Source organism: Chlorocebus sabaeus, chromosome 7 (genome assembly GCF_047675955.1).
Source record: "Chlorocebus sabaeus isolate Y175 chromosome 7, mChlSab1.0.hap1, whole genome shotgun sequence".
Taxonomy (NCBI): Eukaryota; Metazoa; Chordata; class Mammalia; order Primates; family Cercopithecidae; genus Chlorocebus; species Chlorocebus sabaeus.
Genome location: NC_132910.1, coordinates 27,302,346 through 27,329,517, shown reverse-complemented (window position 1 = coordinate 27,329,517; position 27,172 = coordinate 27,302,346). Strand labels below are relative to the sequence as shown.

The 27,172-nt window shown below is 40.4% G+C and overlaps 1 protein-coding gene across 1 annotated transcript in view; it reads left to right on the top strand.

Annotated features, from left to right (window-relative positions):
- The first annotated feature begins 401 nt into the window (after nucleotides 1–401).
- The window catches only part of SDAD1 (SDA1 domain containing 1), a 38,025-nt gene continuing 11,254 nt past the window's right edge, over nucleotides 402–27,172 (top strand). The window contains exons 1-14 of the mRNA XM_007998929.3: nucleotides 402–600; nucleotides 9,340–9,444; nucleotides 9,911–10,009; nucleotides 13,309–13,419; nucleotides 16,033–16,104; nucleotides 16,184–16,284; nucleotides 17,924–17,981; nucleotides 18,613–18,687; nucleotides 20,283–20,384; nucleotides 21,357–21,426; nucleotides 22,346–22,449; nucleotides 24,384–24,441; nucleotides 25,894–25,952; nucleotides 26,474–26,550. Of these exons, the coding sequence (XP_007997120.3) occupies nucleotides 511–600; nucleotides 9,340–9,444; nucleotides 9,911–10,009; nucleotides 13,309–13,419; nucleotides 16,033–16,104; nucleotides 16,184–16,284; nucleotides 17,924–17,981; nucleotides 18,613–18,687; nucleotides 20,283–20,384; nucleotides 21,357–21,426; nucleotides 22,346–22,449; nucleotides 24,384–24,441; nucleotides 25,894–25,952; nucleotides 26,474–26,550 (1,181 nt within the window). The 5' untranslated portion in view covers nucleotides 402–510. The remainder of the gene's footprint in view (nucleotides 601–9,339; nucleotides 9,445–9,910; nucleotides 10,010–13,308; nucleotides 13,420–16,032; nucleotides 16,105–16,183; nucleotides 16,285–17,923; nucleotides 17,982–18,612; nucleotides 18,688–20,282; nucleotides 20,385–21,356; nucleotides 21,427–22,345; nucleotides 22,450–24,383; nucleotides 24,442–25,893; nucleotides 25,953–26,473; nucleotides 26,551–27,172) is intronic.

Below are 27,172 nucleotides of genomic sequence, written 5' to 3'. Positions count from 1 at the left end.
TGTAATTTTAGTAGAGACTGGGTTTCTCCATGTTGATCAGGCTGGTCTCGAACTCCCAACCTCAGGCCCGCCTTGGCCTTCCAAACTGCTGGGATTACAGTAGTGAGTTTCTAACTTTAGACAGTGGGATTAAAAACAAACTATTAATCCTAATTTTTGTGCTTCATATGGGTGTCGGGATGATGACATATGCTAATACACGTGAAAAAATTCACATTTCAGATCCTTTCAGAAACGCTGGGAAGTAGTAGTAGCATATGCCCAACGGCGAGGGGCGGGACACTGGGGGAGAGCTCTCCAATATACCACAGAGCATTTTGGCAACGAGAATAATTTTGACATTCTGAGGCTTCCGTAGCATAATTCGCTTTAGGAACCGCTACGGTGTCTCCTACCTAGCGTCCCATGTGCTGTTTCCGGTCATACCCGGAAACACGAGTCCAAGCTGTAGCTGGCCGGCCGTCTGAATTTTATTAAAAGTGCTCGCCGCGACGCTAGTCTGCAGCCAAAATGTCCAGCAGAAATAACAACAAGCTGCCCAGCAACCTGCCGCAGTTACAGAATCTGATCAAGCGAGACCCGCCGGCCTACATCGAGGAGGTGGGAGTGCGGCGCAGCAAACGCTAGAGGCCGGGTGGTGGATAGTTGGGACGCCAGTGGGGGAAAGCATTAGAGTGGGGCTGGGATCCAGGCTCGCCGCCTATTCTGTTAGGTTCAGGGGTCCCTCCAGAGGAGAGAAGGGGTTGGGGAAGAGACATGCCTTACGGTTCGTTCCCCACCTCTTGAAAATCTGTTGCCCTTTGGATTTTCTACCTGCCCTGTAGACCCTGCTGCTGCTGAAACACCTTTTAAACCTCATTTTGTTTTAAGATATTTTTCTCCGACCGCACGGAGGTGGAGAGAGAGAGATGGGCCGCACCCAACCACCAACTTCCACTCGGGTTTCTCAACCTCTTTTCAGAAATCCCAAACTTGAATTAGTCGGTAACCCTTGATGAATCGTATGTTAGAATGCTTTCGATTGACGTCCGTTTCTGAGAGCCGGCTGTATACCGTGGACTGTGCCAGGAAAGAGTGGGGGTTTCTCAAGCACAAGGGACAGACTCGGGGGCTTAGTATATGTAGTTAAGCCAGGATTCAAACTTACCGGAAACTGGCATGACTCGAATGTCAGAATTTGCTTCGGGAAAAGATTAGGTTGAAAAATTAGGCCCTCATTGTGATGGGCGTTGTACACTAACCTTATATAAGTTGTGAACATTAGGGGTGTTTGAACCCAGTACCGACAAAATGAAAGTGGTTTTGATGTATTAATCTGGCAGGTGCTTCCTTCGGACACCCATTTATCAGACAGGCATTAAACAGGTATCTCTGCTAGGTATTTGCTGCAATTACATGTTTGTGCTTCTACCAGGTTGTGATTTGTTGAATGGCTAACACAATTACTCATTTTTTCATTGCCCTTCTCACTTCCCTCCTCCCCCAAATTTTCACATATAGATATTTTATGAGTGCTTTTTAACACATGGCAATCTCAGTGGCTTAGGTCACCAGTAGAGAGAGCCTCTCCAAGGATCAAGATAGTGGAAATAAAGAGTAGGAAACAAGTACAAGAAGTTAAGTAACATAGGCAAGACTTTGAGATGCTTAAAGCATTGTATAGCCATTCGCAAAGAAAGTGATAAGTTGAGAGTCCATATAATTCCGTTAGATAACTCGTCCTCCTGACTCTGTTGTTAACCAGTTGTGTAACCGTAGCGGGTTAATCGCTGAGCCTACATGGGTATTTTAATATGTAAGAAGGGGATAATAACTATCTCTTTAATTCACTTAAGTATATATCCAAAATCACATATATAATACCTGCTGTGTGTTGTTATTCTAGGTAGGCATTGGGGTACAGTAATGAATAAGACAGGTAAGAAAGCATTCTTCTCTCGGACTTACATTCAAGTGAGGGTAGACTTACCATGGTAGAGACGATGAAGAAAGTAAAACTGGATGGGAATAGGTTAGAACTGGAGGCTGCTGGTTTAGACCCCGTAAACAGGGAAGGTGGCTCTGCAGTGATGATATTGAGCCAGGCAGGTCAAGAGCATTCTAGGTACAGGGAATAGAAAGTGCAGAAGCTACTGGTGGGAAAAAAGCAGAGAAGAAACCAGTGTAGCTAAAGTGTAGTCAGCATAGAAGAGAGCAGTGGAAGATCATGTAGGAAATGCAGGCAGGGATCAGATTATCCAGAGCCTCCTAGGCACCGTTAATGAGTTTAGATTTCACTCTGAGTGCTTTGGGGAGTGATTGAAGAGTTTTAAGCAGGAGAGTGACATGATCTGACTTATATTTATATTTTTTAAAGAGTTTACTCTGGAAGTAACGTGTGGAATGGCTTGTAGAGGAGCAACACTGGAAGCAGGGTAACTAATATAATGGAACTAATATAATGGATCAGGCAAGGGATTGTGGTGTCACTGGAATTATGGACAAAGATTGGTGCTGTTCTACATGGAGGTAGGGCTAATAGAGCCTTCTGGTGGAGTGGATGTGGGGGAAAAGGAAAAAAGATGGAATGAAGGATCACCCAAGTTTTTTATTTGTGTCTGGGTAGATGATAGTGCCATTTACTGAAGTTCATTCATTTGACAAATGCTGTTAATTACCTGCTATATGCAAGGCACAATGCTGGGCCCTGGGACTACATAATATTGAGCTGTACCGATAAAAATTACATGCTTATTAAATGACATTCAAGTAGGGGGTGATAAACAATAACAAATAATATAGTATGTTAAATAATGAAAAGTGCTGTGAAAAAAAGACAATAGGAAAGTACCGATGTATGTTGGGGGTGAGATGTTTATTGCAGTTTTAAATTGGATAGTTAGGGAAGGTCTTGAGATGGTAATCTTTGAGTGAACACCTGAAGGACATGAGGGAGAGCTGTGCATATGTTTAGGAAGAATGATCTAGGCAGAAGGAACAGAAGATATAAAGACCCTGGGGCAGGTATGCCTGGTAGGTTTCAGGAACATAAAGGCCAGTGTGGCTCCAAATGGGGAATGAGGAAAGGGGGTGAACTTGGGATTCTACCTCTCAATGAGATGGAAGCCTTTACGGGGTTTTGAGCAGAAGAATACATGAACCACCTTATATGAGAACAAGATCACTCTGACTTGAGGATAGACTGTATGTAGGAGGGCAAAGAGAGAAGCAGAGCCACCGCATAATAAACTACTGGAATTATCCACAGCAAGAGATGATGCTGGGTTGAGTGGTGCCAGGATGGTGGTAACAGGAGGTAGTAAGAAGGGTGATTAGATCCTGGATTGGATAGGTAGAGAAAGCCCTGGGGATTCCCAACATTTAGAGGCCAGTGAGTTTCTAAGTAACTGGAAAAAGGGACTGAGAAAGCAGCCAGTGAAGTTAGGAGGAAAACCAGGAGGTGTTCTGGAAGCCGAGTATGGATGTTCCCAAGGGAGGGAGAGCCCAAGCATGTCAGATGCTGATGAGTCAAATAAGATGAATACCGAAAGTTGACCACCATTAAATTTAGCAACATGGGACCGGGCACCGTGGCTCACACCTGTAGTCTCAGCACTTTGGGAGTCCGAGGTGGGTGAATCACCTGAGGTCAGGAGTTCAAGACCGGCCTGACCAACATGACGAAACCTCATCTCTACTAAAAATATAAAAATTAGCTGGGTATGGTGGCGGGCACCTGTGATCCCAGCTACTGCAGAGGCTGAGGCAGGAGAATTGCTTGAACCCGGGAGGCGGAGGTTGCAGTGAGCCGAGATCATGCCACTGCACCCTAGCCTAGGCAACAGGAGTGAAACTCCATCTCGAAAAAACAAAACAAAAAATTAGTGACATGGATGTCATTGGCTACCCTGATATGAGCAGTTTGGGAAGAGGAATGGGTGCAAAAATCTGATTACAGAAGGTTTAAAAGCAATTGGAGTATGATTCTATGTATATGAATAGAATATGTCCAGAATAGGTGCATCTATACGGACAGAAAGTAGATTAGTGGTTGCCAGAGTTGAGGATAAGGGGTATAGGAAATAACTGCTAATGGATTTCTTTTGGTGGTGATGAAAAACTTATGATTGTACAACTTGGCAAATATACTGAAGAACTGAATTGTACACTTTCAAAGGGTAAATTTTATGGTATATGAATTATATCTCAATTTAAAGGATTTTTTTTAAAAAGGAGGGCAATTAGGCAACATATATGGATATATGGACAACTCTTTAAAGGACTTTTTCTGAAGAGAGAAATGGAGTGGAAGGTACAGAGTAAAGTGGAATCAAGAAAGGATTTTTTTTTTTTTTTTTCCCCAAGACAGAGTCTTGCTCTGTTACCCAGGCCAGAGTTCAGTGGTATGATCATGGCTCACTGCAGCTTCAACCTCCTGGGCTCAAGCAATCCTCCCACCTTAGCCTCCTGGCTAGCTGGGACCACAAGTGTGCAACCCCCATTCCCAGCTGATTTTTTTGTAGAGATGAGATCTTGCTATGTTGCCCAGGCTGGTCTCCAAGCTGAAACCATGCAGTCTTTCTGCCTCAGCCTCCGAAAGTGCTGGGATTACAGGCATGAGCCACCGTGCCCAACCAAGAAAGGTTTTTTCCATTTTGTTTTGTTTTGTTTGTTTGTTTGTTTTTAAGATGGCAGAAAGAACAGCATATCTATATACTGATGGGGCAGAACCTATTGAGGCAGGAAATGGGAGGTGGGGACTAGTGAAGCAAAGACCTTGATTGAGTGACGTTACAGGGTTTAGAATCTAATGCACAACTGGAGGGGCTAGCCTTAGATGGTGGCCTGACAGCTTTTGTAATAGGAGAGAAGGTAAAGTATATGGGCACAGGAGAAGATAGGTGGTTGAATGGAAATTATTCTCAGATTGCTTATACTCCTAGTGAAATTGGAGATAAGATCATCTGCTGAGAATGAGGACAGGGAAAAAGTGAGGTTTGAGGACAGAATGCAAAGTACGAAATGGTTGTCCAGAAAAGTGGGAAAGTGAAGGGACTAGAGAAATGTAATCAGATTGCTGGAGTACATGCAGGGCTTATTTGAGGTTTGTAGTTACGAATTTATGCCTATAGGCCCAGCTAATTGGGAGGCTAGGGCAGTTGGATTGATTAAACCCAGGAGTTTGATGCTGCATTGAGCCATGATAGCACCGCTGCACAGAAACCTGGGCAACAGAGCAAGACCTTGGCTCTAAAAAAAAAATTAAAATAAAAAAATAAAATGACACCAATTAGCCGATTTTCTCCAACCATGTTCAGCTCTGGGAGCGTATCTGTAGAGAAGGAAAGCACAGGGTGGGCATTTTACCAAATGGGTATAATGACAAGAGAAATGGGCAAGTGAGTTGAAGTATATGCATGAAGGTGATTATAATGATTGATCATGGAATTGAAGCTGGATGAGAAGGGAAGTTGGGGCGGGGGTTAGTTAGGTGCAGTGGAAAGGTAGCAGGCTCAGTGGACTATGGATTCTGATGAGATTGAAGGATCGTTGGAGTTTGGAAAATAGGAGATGTGGTTGGAGAGGAATATACCTCTGGTTGAGATTATGGAGTTGTAATATAGTTATTGGTAATGACAACAATTAGGGTGTGAGCATGGAAGTGAGTGCTAAGATACAGTAAGTTCAAGATGATTAGAGGAGGAGAAGTCAGGGTAATGAGGGACCAGGGTATTGGAGAGATCCTCCATGTGGATACGAAATCACTAAGTATTGTAATAGGAATTGTGATAGAGAGTGAGAAGACAGTGAGCAAAGAGCTGAAATGTTCAAGGAATGTGAGGATAGCCCTAGTCTTTAGATGACTACAGGGAGGAATAGTGGGTCTTGTGGCATAAGATTCAAAGCTGGGGGTGAGTACAGTTAAGGAGGAGAAAGGATGTTAATCTGGAGGGATATGAGTGCTCTGGAAGTAGCACTGATAAACGAGGATGCCTACTGACTCATCCATGCTGGGAGAAAGAAACGATATAGCAGTGTCAGGAGAAAACCACTGTTCCCATAGAGCATCCGAATGACTGGGCTGTTTAAAAGAGATTCAGATGCCTTGGCCCCACCCCAAGAGTTTCAGGATTCTAGTGGTATGAGGATTAGAGTGAGGGGGATGAGGGATGGCCAGGGAATACTGGGCTCTTTTGGGGACTGATGCACATAACGGGTGTAATGAGATTAGTCCTGATCATCTCAAGGTGGGTAAATAGTGTTAGCTGGGCTATGGGTGGGGTAGGGGAAGAACTGGGGTGAGGATTTTGTCAGGAGCATGAGGAGTTCTGCAGCCCTCTCCTCACTCCTATTCAGTGGAGGTGTGGGGTCAAGAGAGAAGTGATTCTGTCTGAAGCATGTAGGGACTTGACTTCTGTTCTTAGCAAAAGCTAGAGGCCTGGCAGTTTTGTTGGGGAAATCAAGTTATGTTTTTTGACCATGCTAAGTTTACGATGTCTGTTTAGACACCTAAACAGAGATGTCAGACGGGTGACTGGATATGTGAATTGGGAGTTCACTGGACCAGGTAGGGATGATGAGAAAGAGTGTGTGTGTGTCACATAATTTAAAGACATGGACTATGTATGGGTGGAGAGTAGTTAGCTGTAAGGCATGGAACTGTGGAACTGAGGCCTGGTGAATTCCAACATTTGATTATCACATGGCTGGTACAACTAAACATAAGTAAATGAGTTGATGTACATGAGGAGCTTAGCACATAACAAATGCTGAATAAGTGGAAGCTATTATTATTTCCATGCGTCTACTGCTATTGGCTGTTAACACATCCTGTCTAGAACTCTAGCATAAAGTTTTTCTTGATACTTAAAAGAAAAGGGGAGCCAGGTGCTATGCCTCACACCTGTAATCCCAGCACTTTGGGAGGCTGAGGTGAGAGGATCACTTGAGACCAGGAGTTTTGAGTCCAGCCTGGGCAACATAAAGAGACCCCATCTCTACAAAAAATAAAAATGAAAAATCAGCCGGGCATGGTGGTGAACGTCTGTGGTCCCAGCTACTTAGGAGGCTGAGGCAGGAGGACCTCTTGAGCCCAGAAGTTTGAGGTGGCAGTGAGCTATGATTGTGCCACTGCGCTCCAGCTTGGGTGACAGAGACCTAGTTTTTTGTTTTTTTTTTTTTTTTTTTTTAAGGTACCAAAACAGATATATGGATCAATAGAACAGAACAGAGGCTTCAGAAATAACGCCACACATCTACAACCATCTGATCTTTGACAAACCTGACAAAAACAAGCAATGGGGAAAGGATTCCCTATTTAATAAAATGTGTTGGGAAAACTGGCTAGCCATTTGCAGAAAGCTGAAAATGAACCCCTTCCTTACACCTTATACAAAAATTAAATCAAGATGGATTAAAGACTTAAATGTAAGACCTAAAACCATAAAAACCCTAGAAGAAAACCTAGGCAGTACCATTCAGGACATAGGCACGGGCAAGACTTCATGACTAAAACACCAAAAGCAATGGCAACAAAAGTCAAAATTGACAAATGGGATCTAATTAAGCTAAAGAGCTTCTGCAAGCAAAAGAAACTATCATCAGAGTGAATAAGCAGCCTATAGAATGGGAGAAAATTTTTGCAATCTGTCCATCTGACAAAGGCCTAATATCCAGAATCTTCAAGGAACTTAAACAAATTTACAAGAAAAAAACAAACAACCCCATCAAAAAGTGGGCGAAGGATCTGAACAGACCCTTCTCAAAAGAAGACATTTATGCGGCCAACAAACACATGAATAAAAACTCATCAGCACTGGTCGTTAGAGAAATGCAAATCAAAACCACGATGAGATACCATCTCATGTCAGTTAGAATGACAATCATTAAAATGTCAGGAAACAGCAGATGCTGAAGAGGATGTGGAGAAATAGAAATGCTTTTACACTGTTGGTGAGAGTGTAAATTAGTTTAACCATTGTGGAAGACAGTGTGGCGATTCCTCAAGGATCTAGAACCAGAAATACCATTTGACCCAGCAATCCCATTTGACCCAGCAATCCCATTTGACCCAGCAATCCCATTACTGGGTATATACCCAAAGGATTATAAATCATTCTACTATAAAGACACATGCACATGTATGTTTATTGCGGCACTATTCACAATAACAAAGACTTGGAACCAACCCAAATGCCCATCAGTGATAGACTAGATAAAGAAAATGTGGCACATATACACCATGGAATACTATGCAGCCATAAAAAAGGATGAGTTCATGTCCTTTGCAGGGACATAGTTGAAGTTGGAAACCATCATTCTCAGCAAACTATCACAAGGACAGAAAACCAAACACTGCATGCTCTCACTCATAAGTGGGAGTTGAACAGTGAGGATGCATGGGCACAGGGAGGGGAACATCACACATTGGGGCCTGTCAGGGTCAGGCCCTGTTTATGTTAGCATTAGGGAGGGATAGCATTAGGAGAAATACCTAATGTAGATGGCAGGTTGGTGGGTGCAGCAAACCACCATGGCACATGTATACCTACGTAACAAACCTGCATGTTCTGCACATGTATCCCAGAACTTAAAAGTATAATTTTCAAAAAGGGGTTGGAGGGGATTTTGACTGGAGAGCTTCATGTACTTGAGATGTAATTTATATTTCTGACCTGTTATTTTTCTGCTGATTTGAGTGCTCTGCATACATGGACATGGTAGTAGGGGTCATTTATTTTTATTTTTATTTTTATTTTGTGAGACAGGGTGTCTCTCTGTTGCCTAGGCTGGAGCGCAGTAGCATGATCATAGCTCACTGCAGTCTCAACCTTCCTGGGCTCAAGTGATTATCCCATTTCAGCATGTTGAGTAGCTGGGATTACAGATGCACACCACTACACCCTGCTAATTTTTGTATTTTTTGTAGAGACAGGGTCTCCCTGTGTTACCCAGTTTGGTCTCGAACTGCTGGGCTCAAGTGATCCACCCACTTTGGCCTCCCAAAGTGCTGGGATTACAGGTGTGAGCCACTACACCCAGCAGTAGGTACCATTTAGATAGTAACTGGCAGAACAGGGCTATAGTCTGAATTTTGGGATTTATGTTTCTCTGTTCTTACACCGTGCTGCCTAAACTTGTAATGATAATTCTAAGGAAAGGGTCTTTAGATTATCTGTGATGTGCTCAGGTCTTTAAAAAGTGCACTTTGAAGAATGCAGATAAGACAAAAGGAGTGTTTTTATATACTTTTGTAATATGTTTTTCTCCATGTGATTGTCAACAGTTTCTGCTAAGAATTTCTGCACTGAGAAAGTCATGTAGTAGAATGTGACAAACTTAAATTTTATTTTTCTACAGTTTCTACAGCAGTATAATCATTACAAATCCAATGTGGAGATTTTCAAATTGCAACCAAATAAACCCAGCAAAGAACTAGCAGAGCTGGTGATGTTTATGGCACAGGTAAGAATACAATTTCTTAAATAAAGACCGGTGTTACACACAGTTTGCCAAATATTTTTTTTCACTAATACTCAACCTTATTCCACTCTGGAATGGGAACTTAATTAAAATATGTTTCTAACTTTCCCTTTTTGCAAATTTTATTTTCTCCCTATCATGAGTTAGAGAATGTCACTAAATCTTTTTGCAAAACTAACCAGGACAAAACTTTAAGACTGTTTTTTTTTTTCTTCAAATTCTTCATAAAAGCAGGTACTAAATCATGTCATAAATATTACTAAGACTAGAGAAACTATAATAAGTGTTGGAGAAATTAACACGTAGAAGGAAAAGAAGGTTGTTTGAAACCATCTACTTCTATGAAACATAGCCTTTTACTCTCCTTTTGCAGAACATCCTAAATGTGTGCATCTGAATTACAGGAGAGAAAGAGAGAAACTTCAGAAGAGCCTTTGCTTTGTTACAGATTAGTCACTGCTACCCAGAGTATCTAAGTAATTTTCCTCAAGAGGTGAAAGATCTTCTCTCCTGCAATCATACCGTATTGGATCCAGATCTTCGAATGGTAGGACCAGTAGTTGGATGAATAAATTGTGCTGTGTTCATGTGTGCTGCATTCATATATATTTAAATGAGAACAGCCTCTCTGCTAATTTTCTTTGGAAAATGTAAATTATTATATCCTTTCCTAAAAATCCTTCTATGGTTTCTCATTTATACTTAGAGTAGAACAGAAACTTAATAACCTGGCTCAAAGGTGCCTGCATCATCTGCTTCCTGCCTGTGTTTCTGATCTCCTGTTGTTTTCAGCTGCACTGTGATCTTTCTATTCTTCCAGCACACTAACCCTGCAGGATGCTCTTTAACCTTTTGAGTAGATGATTTCATCTAGTCATTCACATCTCATATGCATGAAGAATCCTAATTACAACTTGTCATTTTTATAATGCTTAAATTAGTAAACTTATCCATTAGACAGTCAGTTTGAGCATTTCATCATTGTCCCTTTAGTGGTTGAGGTTGAGTCCTGGCAGACATTCCCTTTACCAGGCCCATGTACCCGTTTGCCCTACTTGTTGTGAATGTCAGCTACTGGTGGCCCTCAGCCGCCCTTTCTCTGGAACATTGTCCTCAGCTAAATCGGAGTCCTAGTGCCTGGGAGGTGTCCTCCTACCCCAGTAGCCCACAGCCCATTATCATGTGGTACAGAAGCCCAGTGCATTACCTCAGGGTGGCTCTGACTCCATTGCAGGTTGTGCTCCAGTGCTTTCCTGTGATGGTACTAAAGCTAGTCTCCAGTCAAGGACACATCTTTGCTTTGCTTTGCTTGTCTCTGCACTATCCTCTTTCCTTCACTTCCTTTCTGAGATCATACCCCCAACAAATCACTTGTAATAAATCAGTCTCTGATTCTAGGGAACCCAACCTAAGACATTTCCAAATTTAATATGTCTGCTTTTCAAACCTCTTTACAGCAGGTAAGTACACAAATATGATCAGAAAACTTGCTAATATCCTGTAGCAAAACTTGTAGAAATGCCAAGTCTTTAGATTAATCTTTGTTTTCCATTAGATTTTCTCAGGTTTTTTATATTTCTATCGTTTTTGTACTACTTTAGGATTTTAGTAATTTGATTAGGCCAAAAAGAAAAAGAATACCATCTCATACAAGCCAAGGTTGCAGGTTCTGGATTGTCAACTGATTGACACTCAGGTGGTACATGGGACCTGGCAGCACAGCCCAAGGGACTCCAAACTTGAACCCCTAGTCTAAAGGCTTTTACCAATGTCATGTTACTCTTGAAGTCCTTGTAGCTCATAGAGATTTGATATTTTGGGTATAGAGACTTAATGGCTTTCCATGTAATTAGGATTTAAGTTTTATTTTCCTGGTGATACCCCACCAAACTGGTCTATGGGGATTATTAAATTAATAAATGTGCCAGGTGTACCTGTAGTCCCGGCTTCTCAGGAGGCTGAGGCAGGAGGATTGCTTGAGGTCAGGAGTTTGAGCCTGAGGTGTGATATGAGCGTGCCTGTGAATAGCCACTACACTGCAGCCTAGGCAACATAACGAGACCTTGCCTCTAAATTGTTTTAAAAATGGAAAAAAATGTGTATGTATATTTCTTTATAGTGCTTTATGATGACTAGTAGGTTTTTAAAAAATAATGGATTATTTCCTTTGCCTGGAGATAAAGGATTGAGTCTGTATAGTTAGCATTGCTCTTCAGAGGAAGCGTTGAACACACTGGGAAGCTCTTTTTAATTGGTTATTGGGATAACCACCAATTCTTATCAACCACTGTGCTTTCTTTCACCTGGTGTATTTGCTATTTTTCCAAGACTTTTTGAATCATTCCCAAGTTTTTGTTCACTCTGTCCTGCTTACACAGATAGAAACATTGTGGGGTTTTTTTGGAAGAAATAAAATAGCCATGTGTAGTAATTCTTACCTACTGAAATCAACAAAAATCAAGTTATATGTATTCCTTTGACATTATAACTACCTTTTATGTACTTTAAAACTTTTTTGAGCATTATTATTTTATTACTTTATGTTCAGATTGTCACCACCTGGCCAGGGGGAGCTTCTTAGTCCTTTTAGCAATTTCCCTGATTTTTAAAATTTATTTTTTTATATATATATTTTTTATTTTTTATTTTTAGATAGGGTCTCTCACTTAGCTACCCGGGCTGGTACAATCTTAGCTCACTGCAGCCTCAAGCTTCTGGGCTCGAGCAGTCCTCCCACCTCAGCATCCCAAGTAGCTAGGACCACAAGGTGTGTGCCACCACACTCTCTTTGTAGAGACAAGGTCTCAATACATTGCAAAGGTTGGTCTTGAACTCCTGGCCTCAAGTGATTCTCCCCCCTTAGCCTCCCAAAGTGCTGAGATTATGGGTATGGGCCACCATGTCCAGCCTTGCCCCTGTTTTTGAAAGCATCCTTGAATTCTGGCAGAAATAGTTCCAAATTCATTCTTACCGTTTTTCCTGCCCCAAGACTTGGAATCAACTGTTCTTCAAGGATTGTATTTCGTCTAATGAAGGAGAACATTCAAGGCCAAAATTTGGATGATAGGGCTACATGTAAGAATTGGTGTTAAGCAAGAGTGCCACTGCTGCTGGGCACTTCAGCTCATGCCTGTAATCCCAGCTACTTAGGGGGCTGAAGTAGGAGCATCATTTGAGGAGTTTCCAGGAGTTTGAAACCAGCCTAGGCAACATAATGAGACTCTATCTCTTAAAAATAGAAAAAATAATAATAATAATAGCTGAGTACCTATAGTCTTGGCTAATCAGGAGGCTGAAGCAGGATCGCTTGAGCTTAAGAGTTCAAGACTAGCCTAGGCGATATAGCGAGACCCATCTCAAAAAAAAAAAAGGGCGTGGGGGAGAAGTACAACAACTGCTGTTGGGCCATTCTTAGTGCTGATGATACATCAAAAGAATGCCTCATAAGGTCACAAACTCGCATTGATTATTCCAATTTAGTGTATTATGTTGTTATCCCACCTGTCTTTATGGATTCAGGGTTTTGCCATATGGTGACGCAACAAAGAGATCTTACTTGACCTCCCTGTGGCCCTCCCCCAGTCACTATTTATCCATTATGTAAACGTGTTTGCTTCCTGCATGACACTTATTTTCTTAGATCCCACTTTTTATGTGCTTACTTGACTTGTCTGTCCTCCGTTCTGCTCTATCCCTAGGGTAAGCTCCATGAAGGCAGAGACTGTTCTGAATCCTACAATAGTATCTAGTTAGTAAAAGACATTAAGGTCTTGGGACATATATGCTCTATTTTCTCACCTTGTTAACTTTACCATTGTCTTATGGTATTTTATTTTTCTTCCCGAGACATTTTGCAAAGCTTTGATCTTGCTGAGAAATAAGAATCTCATCAATCCATCAAGCCTGCTAGAACTCTTCTTTGAACTTCTACGTTGCCATGATAAGCTTCTGCGAAAGGTAAAGAGCAAAAAATAATTTCCCTGAATCTTCCTTGAGGCAACATAAAATTTTGTTGTCCCTTGAATTATCGATGCTTTACATTGTTGGATACAGTTAAGAATTACAATTACTTTAACAGAAAAAAAAAGCAACCGTGTGTGCATGCAGTATGGTGTTAATAGCCAGTATTTATTGAGGGCATACTTTGTGCCAGGCACCATTCTCAGAGCTTTTGTGTATTTACTCATTTACTCACAAAGCCCTATGAGAGAGGGATCCTCATTATTATTATTCTTACTTTGCAGATGAAAAGGCTGAGGTTAAAGAGAGAGAGAGAGAGTAACTTGCCCACTCTCACACTGATTCTTAGTGGTGGGACTGGATATAAGCCCAGGCTCTGGTTCCAGAACCTAAGCCTTTTACTACTGCACCATACTGGCTGGCCAAATCAGGACATTGGTACTCACAGCTATAACTGGCCCACTCCCCCACAAAAAACTTTGTTGTTGTTATTAACATGTTCCCACAAATTTGCATTTGCTTATATAACACTAGAAGCTGAAGATTTATGAAAGAAATTTAAGACGGAAAAACTTGGCTGGACACTGGCTCACATCTGTAATACCAGCATTTTGGGAGGCTGAGGTGGGAGGATCACTTGAGGCCAGGAGTTTGAGACCAGCCTGGACAACATAGAAAGACCCCTTCTGTATTTAAAGAAAAAAAGGAAAGAAAAACTTAAGTTTACATTAATTAATTTAAAATTTTTTTCAAAGTATTAAGAGACTACCACTGTTTGATTTTAGCAGTTGTACTTCTTGGTCTAATGTAGGGGCCAGGCCTACAGGGTCTGTGGGTTTGTCTCCTCATGTGCGGAGACAAGAGATTGTAGAAATAAAGACACAAGACAAAGAGAGGAAAAGACAGCTGGGCCCGGGGGACCACTACCACCAAGACATAGAGACCGGTAGTGGCCCTCGACGCCAGGCTGCGCTGATGTTTATTGGATACAAGGCAAGGGGGCAGGATAAGGAGTGTGAGCCATCTCCAGTGATAGGTAAGGTCACATGAGTCATATTTCCACTGGACAGGGAGACAGCTTACGCCATTACTTCTGCATTTCAAAGACTTCTAGTACTTTCACTAATTCTGCTACTGCTATCTAAAAGGCGGAGCCAGGTGTACAGGGTGGAACGTGAAAGTGGACCAGGAGCGTGACGCTGAAGCACAGCATCACAGGAGGACGGTTAGGCCTCCGGATGACTGCAGGCGGGCCTGACTGATGTCAGGCCCTCTACAAGAAGTGGCGGACCAGTCATCTCTAACTCTCCCGTCTCTAACTCTCCCAGGGAAAGGGAGACTCCCTTTCCCAGTCTGCTAAGTAATGGGTGCCTTTTCTAGGCACTGACGCTACTGCTAGACCAAGGTCCGCTGGGTAACAGGCATCTTCCCAGTCGCTGGCGTTACCACTAGACCAAGGAGCCCTCTAGTGGCCCTGTCCAGGCATGGTCACTTCTCACCGTGTCCCTTCAGCTCCTATCTCTGTATGGCCTGGTTTTTCCTAGGTTATAATTGTAGAGCAAAGATTATTATAATACTGGAATAAAGAGTAGTGCTACAAATTAATCATTAATATTATTCGTAAGTAATCATATCTATAAGCTATTTCTAGTACAACTGTTCTTATTATATATATTTTCCTCATTATACTGGAACAGCTGGTGCCCTCGGTCTCTTACCTCGGCACCTGGGTGGCTTGCCGCCCACAGTCTAATTTGTGGAATAAAAGTGGTCCATGGGAGCATGGTGTGGGCACCAGTGATATGTGCATTAGCAGTGTTTTCCTGCATGCAGTTAGGTGCTTGGTAAATTGGAGCATTTTTTTTAATAACACTTTTATTGAGATATACTTTACATAAAATTCATCCACTTAAAATATACAATTCAGTGTTTTTTAGTGTATTGACAGAGTGGTACAACCATCACCACAATCAATTTTTGAACATTTGTCACCCCCAAAAGAAACTCTATTCCAAGTAACAGTTAATCCTGTTCCTCATCCCTTTTAGCTCTAGGTAATCACCAGTTTACTTTGGGTCACTATAGATTTGTGTGTTTTGGAAATTTTATATAAGTGGAGTCATACAATATGTGGTCTTTAGTGACTAGATTCTCTCACTTAGCATAATGTTTTCAAGATTCATTCATATTGTAGCGCATGTCAGTACTTTATTCCTTTTCGTTGCCAAATAATATTCCATTGTGTAAATATAACACATTTTGTTTATCCATTCATCAGTTAATGGAAACTTAAGTTATCTCATTTTTTGGCCAGTATGAATAAGGCTGCTATGAACGTTTGTATGAACACTGATGTTTTCATTTTCTTGGATATATACCTAGGAGAATTGTGCTGTATTACATGAAACTCCATGTTTAACCTCTTGAGGACAACTTTGCTTTGCTTTGTAGTTGCTTTTTTGTTTGTTTGCTTGGTTTGGGTTTCTTTTGTGATATAATGAAAAATAGGTAAAATTAAGTCATCCTGTATTTTCATACTGTTTTCCAAATATAGCAAGGTTAAAAATGTTGGTTAGGTTTAATGTATATGTTTTTGTTTCTTTTCCTCAGACTTTATACACACATATTGTGACTGATATCAAGAATATAAATGCAAAACACAAGAACAATAAAGTGAATGTAGTAAGTACTCTTCTGTTTTCCATTTTTGCAGCATTGTACCATCAGTGTATTAAGTCTTCTTTCTCCTCCTTTTCTTCAGGTATTGCAAAATTTCATGTACACCATGTTAAGAGATAGCAATGCAACCGCAGCCAAGATGTCTTTAGATGTAATGATTGAACTCTACAGAAGGAACATCTGGTAGTGTATATATATTTGTCTTATGAGAAGTAGACTCTTTTTTCATTTATAATTGATACAGAGCACATATACAAATACTTTTCTTGAGCTTGAGCTCTTTAATATACCTCTGTCATAGATTGAAGTTGGAAGTAAAAATAGAAGCAATTCAAATGACTAATAACATTGGTTATCATTTCTTGAGCATCTACTGAGGTTGGGCACTTTGACAGGACCTCACTTAGAACAGCTTGAGAACAGAAGATGTAGCTTATCTGGAATTATCCACATTTTATAGGTAATGACATGGAAGTTCTTAGAGTTAGTAAAAGTTTAGCTGTTAAGAGGCAGAGCTGAAATTCAAACCCAGATCTAACTGACTCCAAAATCTGTGCTATCTCTTCTGCCACTCTTGAAGATTTTCAAGTCAGTTCATCCTATTTATATAAAATATCATGCCTCATATACTTCCGTTTGTTGATACAGTGTCCTCAACTCATTTCTTTTGCTTTTCTTATTGACTTATTTTACTATAAAAGTAATATTCATTACAGCAGAAAATTTGGAGAAATTTAAAAAGTGGTTTTAATCAATTACTGTGAGTATTTATGGTATTTCCACCCAGTCTTTTGTTTAATGTGAATTTTTAAATATGGATGAAATTTTTCTATATTATAGTTGTTATTTATTCATTTATTTTTTATTTTTTAATTAAATTATTTTATTTATTTATTTATTTATTTTGAGAAACTCTTGCTCTGTCACCAGGCTGGAGTGCAGTGGCATGATCTGGGCTCACTGTAACCTTTGCGTCCTGGGTTCAAGCGATTTCCCTGCCTCAGCCTCCTGAGTAGCTGGGGCTACAGGCATGCACCACCACGCTTGGCTAATTTTTTTTGTATTTTAGTAGAGATGGGGTTTCACCGTGTTGGCCAGGATGGTCTCGATCTCCTGACCTCGTGATCCACCTGCCTTGGCCTCCCAAAGCCCTGGGATTACAGGCGTGAGCCACTGCGCCCAGCCTATATATTATAGTTTTAAAATTCTCGATTATTATTGTTTTTTGGGGTTTTTTTTGAGACAAAGTCTTGCTCTGTTGCCCAGGCTGGCGTACAATGGTGTGATCTTGGCTCACTGCAACTTCTGCCTCCTGGGTTGAAGCAGTTCTCTTGCCTCAGCCTCCCAAGTAGCTGGAATTACAGGCACGCACCACCATGCCCAGCTAATTTTTTTGTATTTTTAGTAGAGATGGGGTTTCACTATGTTGATCAGGTTGAACCTGAACTTTTCCTTGGCCTCCAGTGATCCGCCTGCCTTGGCCCTTCAAAGTGCCGGGATTACAGGCACAAGCCACTGTCCCAGACCTTCTCAGTTGTTTTTTTTTTTCTCTTCACTTGACTAGCTTCTTACATCATTAAAAATTCTTTAAATACTCCATGTTAATGGCTGCAAATTTTGTCATAAGTCTGGGCTAAAATCTATTGAAATGTTTTACTTGTGGTTGACTAATTTAGCAACCCATATCTTTTTGAAATATGACAATTTGGGAATTCTGGTATGTCACAGACATTTGTTATATTGTTCATTTTGTGCCATTTTCTGTGCTATGAAATACAGTAGAATGAAAATTTACTTCAAAGCATTCATTGTCTCCCCCCAGGAATGATGCCAAAACTGTCAATGTTATCACAACTGCATGTTTCTCCAAGGTCACCAAGGTGAGCGCCCATAGGGCTGTGTGTAAGCTCTGTCTGTGGGTAGTCTGCTTTCTGCACGCAGTTAGAAGAAAGCATCACTCAGCATAAACTGCATGCCTGCACACCAGGCGTGCAGTGATGTGCAGACATGCAGTTTATGCTAAGTGATGCTTTCTTGGTTCCTATACTGCTTTCCTGGGTCATCTGAACTTTAAGAGTCAACAGAATTATGAGTTTTAAAATTGCTATGTAATAAATGATAGCCTCAGTGGTTTTTTAATGTTTTCCCTTGTGATTCTTGATTTCTATTGGGCTTAGGCACTGCTAAAAGAAATTTAAGGTCAGTGTTTGACTTTTGTCTGTTAGAAGGGCTATAATGTCACTTTTCTTATAGGGGATGTAGAAATTCTTGACAGTCTTGAAGGATGACTATATACAGCCTAGCAGTTTTTATCTAGTTCTTTAAATTGACTATTTATTAGAGAAATAACATAAAAACAATTGTAATTGAAAAAATGAGCAAAAATCCCACCACTCTTTGAATTTGTTCTTCAGATCTTAGTTCATGCATGTGTATAAAGCATGGTCAAAAGGATTTATTCTTTGTTTTAAGCTGAATCAGGTAGCTGACTTTTTTCTCATTGGTCTTTAGATATTAGTTGCTGCTTTGACATTCTTTCTTGGGAAAGATGAAGAAGAAAAACAGGACAGTGACTCTGAATCTGAGGTTAGTTTAATCATAGCTGCTTCTGAATCTTACCTTTCATTATTGCTCTGAATGCACATTGTAAAGTCTATGACTGCTGAAGTTAGAAAGGAACTTAGATGACACCTTTGCCCTTCTATTTAATTCTGCCATGCTATTTTACTCTACTTGGAATTTGTCACTTGTATTCAGTAAGATTGGTTAAATAATTAATAAAACAGATTTATTCGACCTTGATCTTAGTTCTAAAGTTATACCTATATCTCACTATGTAAATTTAGGATGAAAATTGTCACCACCATATTTTTGAGGAAGAAAAAATCAAGATTCATGATGGCATGAAATATTAAAAGAATAATTTCTTTTAAAAAAATAAAATTATTCTTCCCCATTTTAGTATTTTGGTAACCAAAGTACTGGAACATGTGATAACATCTTTTAAACAGTGTATACATTTTTACTGTAAATGGCAACCTAAATAACAAAAAGAGAGAAACTCTCTAAAAGCAAATGATACTTATTTCAGAATAGGGCAGTGGGAATACATATGCCGTAGTAAACTATGTACATATTTGTAAAGGAAGGCAACAGTTTTTGTTTTGTTTTGTTTTTCGTTTTGGAGCCACGGACCTTCACAGTGAGTATTACAACTCTTAAAGATGGCACGGACCTAAACAGTGAGTGGTAGCAAGGTTTATTGTGAAGAACGAAAGAACAAAGCTTCCACAGCATGGAAGGGGACCCGAGTGGGTTGCCCGACAACAGTTTTTAAAGGAAAAATGAGGGCTGGGTGCAATGGCTCACACCTGTAATCCCAGCAATTTGGGAGGTTGAGGTGCGCGGATCACTTGAGGTCAGGAGTACAAGACCATCCTGGCCAACATGACGAAACCTGTCTCTACTAAAAATACAAAAATTTGCCAGACATGGTGGTGTGCACCTGTAATCCCAGCTACTTGGGAGGCTGAGGCAGGAGAATCGCTTTAACCTGGAAGGTGGAGGTTGCAGTGAACTGAGAGCACACCATTGCACTCCAACCTGGGTGCCAGAATGAGACTTCATCTCAAAAAATAAAAAAAAATTAGTGCTGCAGTGAAAATCTTTGTATGTACCTGTTTGTGCACACATAGGCATATTTTTTCCACTGAATTTTTTTTGTTGTTTTTTTTTGTTTTGTTTTTTTGTTTTTTTTTGGTTTTTTTTTGTTTTTTTTGTTTTTAATGAGACGGGCTGGAGTGCATTGGCGTGATCTCAGCTCACTGTAACTTCCCGCTTCCGGGCTCAAGTGATGTTCCTCCCTCAGCCTCCTGAGTAGTTAGGATTACAGGTGTGCGCCACCAAGCCCAGCTAAGCATTTGTGTTTTTAGTAGAGACACAGTTTTGCTATGGTGGCCGGGCTGGTCTCAAACTCCTGGCCTCAAGTGATCCACCCACCTTGGCCTCTCAAAGCGCTGGGATTACAGGCATGAGCCACCGCGCCTAGCCTAAAAGTAGTAGTCATTTTTAATAGCTGTGTGCAAAGAGTATAAGAACCAAGAAGGGACTGAAAGGTTTACTCTTTCATTCTATGCAGATTTTCCTTGTTTACAAATTTTACAAAGTAATTTCTTCTTTAGGATGATGGACCAACAGCAAGAGACCTGCTAGTACAATATGCTACAGGGAAGAAAAGTTCCAAAAACAAGAAAAAGTTGGAAAAGGCAATGAAAGTGCTCAAGGTGGGACTTGTATCTGGAAAGTGAGATAGGAGTGAAGAATATGTTGTTTTTAGCCAGAGCTTTTAAGAATTTAAAATCAGAGTACCATTTTCAGAAGACTTAGAAATGTGTGATGAATTTTTCATGACTAATATTTTAGATGAATAAATGTATTCAGCTCTAGCAAAATCGGTGACTTGGATAAATTAGTTTAATTAAATTTACTTTTTACTTATTCTGATCAAGGTGGCTTGTATTATGGTATCTTTTCTAGACACGTTTTGTCAGAAGAGTACATAAATGCAGTACATTCAATATTTTTGTAATGATTATTTTGAAAGTCATTAATTTTGCCCTTATGTGTTTATTAATTGTATTAGTTCGTTTTCACACTGCTATAAAGAACAGCCTGAGGCTGGGTAATTTATCAAGGAAAGAGGTTTCATTGACTCAGTTCTGCATGGTGGGGGAGGCCTCAGGAAACTTACAATCATGGCGAAAGGCAAAGGGGAAGCAAGGCATGTCTTACATGGTGGCAGGAGAGAGAGAGAGCACTACAGGGGATCTGCCAAATACTTTTAAACCATCAGATCTTGTGAGAACTCACTATCATGAGAATAACATGGGGGAAACTACCCCTATGATCCAATAACCTCCCACCAGGTCCCTCCCTCCAGGTCCCTCCCTCGACATGCGGAGATTACAGTTTGAGATGAAATTTGGGTGGGGACACAGAGCCAAACCATATTATTAATGTTTTCATTTCCTAATTCCTGTAAGTCTCATAGGTGCTAATGGTTGGAACACATTCCCCACATTTAATCTTAAAAGGCAAAAGCCAACTTTAATTCTTCTAGTTGAAAATGTTTTTAGAACAAAGTTTTTTTCTTTTTAAAGAGTCTAATGGACTTATAACAGCCTTATTAGCACATTAAGTTCTAAGGGCATCATCACTGTAACTCAGACTGAAAATGTATTTCTTCTCCCTTTCAGAAACAAAAAAAGAAGAAAAAACCAGAGGTGTTTAACTTTTCAGCCATTCACTTGATTCATGATCCCCAAGGTATGTAATTATGACTCCCAAGATCCTTGTTGGCCTTTCCTTTGCCTATTTTATTTCCTGCCTTTGGGATTTTCAGGGAGTATAAGATCCCTGGCATTTAACAGTCAGTCAATAAATGCTTAGTTGTTACTAGTTGGTTGTAACGTACAAAATCATCTTCTAAAGCAATGATTCCCAGTCTATCGCAGAACAAGAAAAATATGGAAAAACAGGTCTTTCTGAGATTCATGTTTTTAACAACACAATTGTAATAGAGTATTGTACTTGACCAAATAAACTGGCAGTCTTTTGTTGGTCCTTTTTTTTTTAAAAAAAAAAACAAAACAAAAAAAACGCTAGTCTGTGGAAACCAAAAATATGGGAAACCTTGTTCTAGAACACTAGTTCTCAAACTAGGCCACACATTGGTCTCACTGGCGAATTTATAAAAACTGCTGATGCTTGGGTCCTGTTATCCCCAGAGAATCTAATTTAGTTGGTATGGGGTGTAGCTGGGCATTGGGGCTCTCGGTACTCTAATGTATGGCAAGATTTGCTGACCCCTGCTGTAGATCGGTGTTTCTCAAACTTGCCTGTAGATACAGATCACCTGGGGAGGTGGGGCCTGAGCTTCTGCATTTCCAGCAAGCCTCCCAGGTGGACCAGCAGCTGCTGGTCTGTGGACTACCCCTTTAAGAAGCAAGGCTCTGGAGAACTGTTAAGTGAAGCGAGCACCTGTCAAACAGTCACTCTAAATGTTGATACTAAAAAACTTGGGAATTGTTAAGATTTAACTTTGGGCACCATTATATATATTGATATATTCACCTGTTTGTCAAACTATTCACTGATCTAACTACTGCCTTTTCGTATGCCTGTTACATAAATGTCATATAGACCATGGACTCACAATGTACTTCTTTCATCCTCTCCTTGCCAGATTTTGCAGAAAAACTACTAAAGCAGCTTGAGTGCTGTAAGGAGAGGTTTGAAGTGAAGATGATGCTCATGAACCTCATCTCCAGATTGGTGGGAATTCATGAGGTTTGAATTATATTATGTTTCTCTTGGTGAATATTTGAAGTAGAATTTACCATGGTAAAAGAAAAGCCATTAGGTAGAGCAGTGGCTTAATTTTATCCCTCATACATTTAAACACATAAAATTTACAGAAGGATAACATCTCTGAAAATGACTAATCACTTCATTTTCTTTGCAGTAATGTGGATGTTAATTTGTACATATATTCCATTTATGGACAGGCTACTTTATTCTCTCGTTTTTTTTTTCTTTTTCTTTTTTTTTTTGAGACAGACTCTCCCTCTGTTGCCCAGGCTGGAGTGCAGTGGCACAATCTTGGCTCACTGCAACCTCCACCTCCTGGGTTCAAGTGAGTCTCCTGTCTCAGCCTCCCAAGTAGCTGGGACTACAGGCGCACGCCGCCACACCCGGCTAGTTTTTTTGTATTTTTAGTAGAGACAGGGTTTCACCATATTGGCCAGGCTGGTCTCGAACTCCTGACCTTGTGATCTGCCCACCTCAGCCTCCCAAAGTGGTGGGATTACAGGCGTGAGCCACTGCACCCAGCCTGTTCTGCTTTTTTACTTTCTTTTTGTTTACTTTGTTGCACATACACATTTTCTTGAGCCAGTATAATGCACATATTTTAATTGACTTACTACATCTCACTGTTTGTTTAACCCTTCTTGGCTTTCCTGACTTCCAGATCCCTCTAGTACGAAATTGTTGTGTTTGCAAATGTCAGTTGCAAGAGCTCCTTAGTGGTATATATATGGGAACTTTACATATACTGTTAGACTAGATGCCATTGTAGAAAAAGAGATACCCAGAAATTTAAGCCATGAAGAAATGACATTAAGATTTTTCCTTATCATTTTGATCTTGTGACTGGTGCTGCTCTGAACATCAATTTAAAAAAAAAAAAAAAAAAGAAAAGAAAAGAAAAACACTTCAAACAATATAGACATATATCAAGTTGAAAACGAAAGTACACGAGTGAAAGTAGTTGCGTCCTTTCCTGAGAAAAACCTGTTAACATTTTTCGACTACATTGCTTTTTCTCCATGGCTGTAGTCCCAGTGTAGGATCAGTTCTTGTTACATTTGTGCAGCAATTTCATTCAAACTGAATTTGAGCTCTATAGGAAAGCAAAAGTGATCTGTGATTTAAGCATGGTTCCAGGGAAATGATACTGGAGTTTCACAACTGACTACAATTGAACATCCATGATTATGTTCAACCAAAGTCTTCCCTACAACTTCTCAGTGGCCCATCCTACTTTTGCTCTGTGGCTAAAATAGAAAAAATTAGTTTATTCCCACCTAACTGATGAACCTTGAAAAAGACCAGTTTACTTCCAGTTTCTCATCTTGAAGTTAAACATTACCATTTCCTTAATAACCTTGGTCACCTTTGTTTAGATGGACTTCAGAGTGTTAATGTTTTCCCTCTGAATTATGGTGCACAGAGTAACTCCTTCTGTGTGGTTGGACTGGTGTACAAGAATATAACCAGAAGTGAGCTTTGCTGATTAAATTATACTCGGTGCTATTCAGATTTGAATTCTGATCTTGTCTGTTGTTTTGGAGCCTTGATATCAGTGCTGTTCCTTCCTATAACCCCCTCTCCTTAGAACACCAAAAAGTTAGTTTCTGCAGCCATACCAGTTTTAAAAGTAGAAGAATATTACATTTTGTTTACCTCTCCTTCCCCTAGTTCACTCTGCATATACTTGCTTCCTCCTTTACATAATGAGGATAGCAGCATAGCCTCATTTGAGAGAGTTCCTAGCCTTGGTTAATACAGCATATTGAATCATCCTAGGGCATGATTGCTTACTGAGAAAAAAACAAAAGTGTTCACCAATTAGTTGAGCTTGGTGATATATTTGCATTGAGAAGAAATGGAACTCCATAGTGTCAGTTACATCAGTATTAAAGTCGGTTTTCTCTCCACAGCTCTTCCTCTTCAATTTCTATCCCTTTGTGCAAAGGTTTCTGCAGCCCCACCAAAGAGGTAAGCCTCCACTTGCCATGTTTCTTTGGTGGCCTTGGTAATAGAATAAACATGCAAAGTTTTTTGTTCTGGAATCACTGAAGACAGGAGTGCAGTGTGCTCTACAATAGAGAAGTGGAGAGAAGCCCTTGTTTTCTTTCTAGAGTTTGCCATAGGTTTGTCGTTATCCTCAACTTGAAGAAACCATTGTTTTTTAAAACAACAACAACTGCAGGGCACAGTGGCTCAGGCCTATAATCCCAGCACTTCGGAAGGTCAAGGTGGGTAGATTACCTGAGGTCAGGAGTTCAAGACCAGTCTGGCCAATATGGTGAAACCTCATCTCTACTAAAAATACAAAAATTAGCCGGGTGTGGTGGCGGGCACCTGTAATCCCAGCTACTTGGGAGGCTGAGACAGGAGAATTGCTTGAACCCAGGAGGTGGAGGTTGCTGTGAGCCGAGATTGTGCCACTGCACTTCAGCCTGGGTGACACAGCAAAACTCTGTCTCAAAAAAAATAAAAGAAAAGAAAACAACAACGAATTGGTTTATCAAAGCAAGACTTCTTGTAATACTGTAAATGCTCATGGAAAATTCTTTGTTAAAAAATTGACTTTTTATTGCATCTTTGTAATAGATACTAGGATTTGATCTTACTGATCACATTGACCTTGCATGCATTCTCAATGAAAAACAACAAGTAGGAAAGAAGAGATGATTGTACTTGTCTTTGAACCTGAACCAAAGTAGGAAGGAAACTAACATTTATTCAGCATCTAACATGGACCAAGCACTGTGCTAAGTGCCTTACATACATCATTTTGTCTAATCCTCACATTAATCCTGTGAGGTATACAAAGAAAGGGAAAAAAAAGACCACAGTCACTCAGCAAATAAATGGCAAATCAGGATTCACCTCACTTCTTTTGCCAGTGGCCTTGTTCGTTACCTATGTTATGCTGCCCCTTTGAAAAGAGAGAGAGAGAGAGAGTGTGTGTGTGTGTGTGTGTGTGTGTGTGTGTATGTATGCATTCATTCAGCAAGTATTTATTTAATGATTTTTATGCCAGGCACTGCATTAAGACACTATGAATTCCACAGTAAGCATAAAACAAGGTCCTTACCCTCATGGTTTACATCTGGAGAGAGATGTAGACGGTGCTATATATAATATGTCCAGGTAAAGACAAGTGTTTTGAAGAAGGAAAAGGAAGCAGGGTAAGGACAATAGGGAGTGTTGGCACGGGTTGTGTTTTAGATTGGTCAGGAGAGACTTTTTGATAAGGCAGCTGTTGAACAGGGACCTGAAGAAAGTGAGGGGGTGAGCCAAGCAGATATCTGGGGATTGAGTGTTCCAGTTGGAATAAGCACCAATGCCATTTAGACTAGAACATGCTTGCCATGTTTGCCGTGGTCCTCAGAGTCGGGGTGATACACTCACCATGACCTTTCCGTTCTCTTATGTTTTCAGAGGTAACAAAGATCCTTCTGTTTGCTGCACAAGCGTCTCATCACCTAGTACCTCCAGAGGTGAGAACTTGTAACCTGACTTCTGGACCTAGGGCATGGATGATAGTGTTACTGTTAGGTACTGCAGGGTCATTTTTCCCACAAGGGTTACTGTCCCCTCTTCCCTCACCGTTTTCTTTTTTTAATAGGTAGAAGAGACACTAATTCTTAAGGAGATCTATACAGAAGTTCAGTTGTACGGCTCATAAAAAGTGAAGTTTCTTTCAGACAGGTTGTTTAGAATTCTGATTTTCTTTAATAAGGAAATTTTGTATAACTAGGGGAGGTCAAGAATATTAGTAAATTTATAGAGATTATTTTTCAAAGCTTGTAATTCCTTTCTTTGATTTAGTCTGAGGATAGCCAAGAAGAACACTGAATTCCTAAGTGTCATCTGTCTTCCTTAATCTTGGTTACTTCCAACTCCTAAACTGAAGGTGGAGGGCTTGGTTTTCCACTGTGAATAATCTGTTGTCCTTTCATCCTCAAGTGTTTGTGTATGCATTTAACCAGCACCCTTCTCTTTTTTGTTTCCAATTCAGATTATTCAGTCATTGCTTATGACTGTGGCAAACAATTTTGTTACCGACAAGAACTCTGGAGAAGTCATGACAGTAGGGTATGTAGATTCTGGTTGGAGGCAGAAGATACGTGATTAATGGAGTAGATTTGCTATAAGTTACCAAGATGTAAGATTGTAGCTGGTAGTGTCACCTCTAGAAAATTGGTTTAAAATATATTTCAGTCTTTTTGGGAGGCTTGATAATTTTTTTATTGGTCAGAATTTTGAGAAGGGAGCCAGAGAAAAGATACTTGTCCTTCTAATTAGCATTTTTGTTTTTTAGCAGTTTTACTTGTACAGATGAATGATTGATTGGCAGTCTAAGTGCTTTTCCTCTGATTTCCCACCCTAAACTCAGTTGATTTTGTACTGCTAATAAAAGAAATGTATTTGGCTCCTAGGTCTGGAGCTGGGAAGTCCAAGGGCATGGCACTGGTGTCTGTTTGGCATCTGGTGGGGGCCTCCTTGCTGCATCATTGGGAGAAGGCACAAGGGGAAGACAGCACAAGAGCCAACAGAGGGCCAAACTCATTTTTTTATAACTTACTGGCAATAAGGGACCTTCTCCCAAGATAACAACATTAGGTCTAATCACCTCTTAAGAGTCTCTCCTCTTAATACCATTACAGTGGCAGTTAAATTTCGACATGAGTTTTGGGGGGAGCATTGAAACCATAGA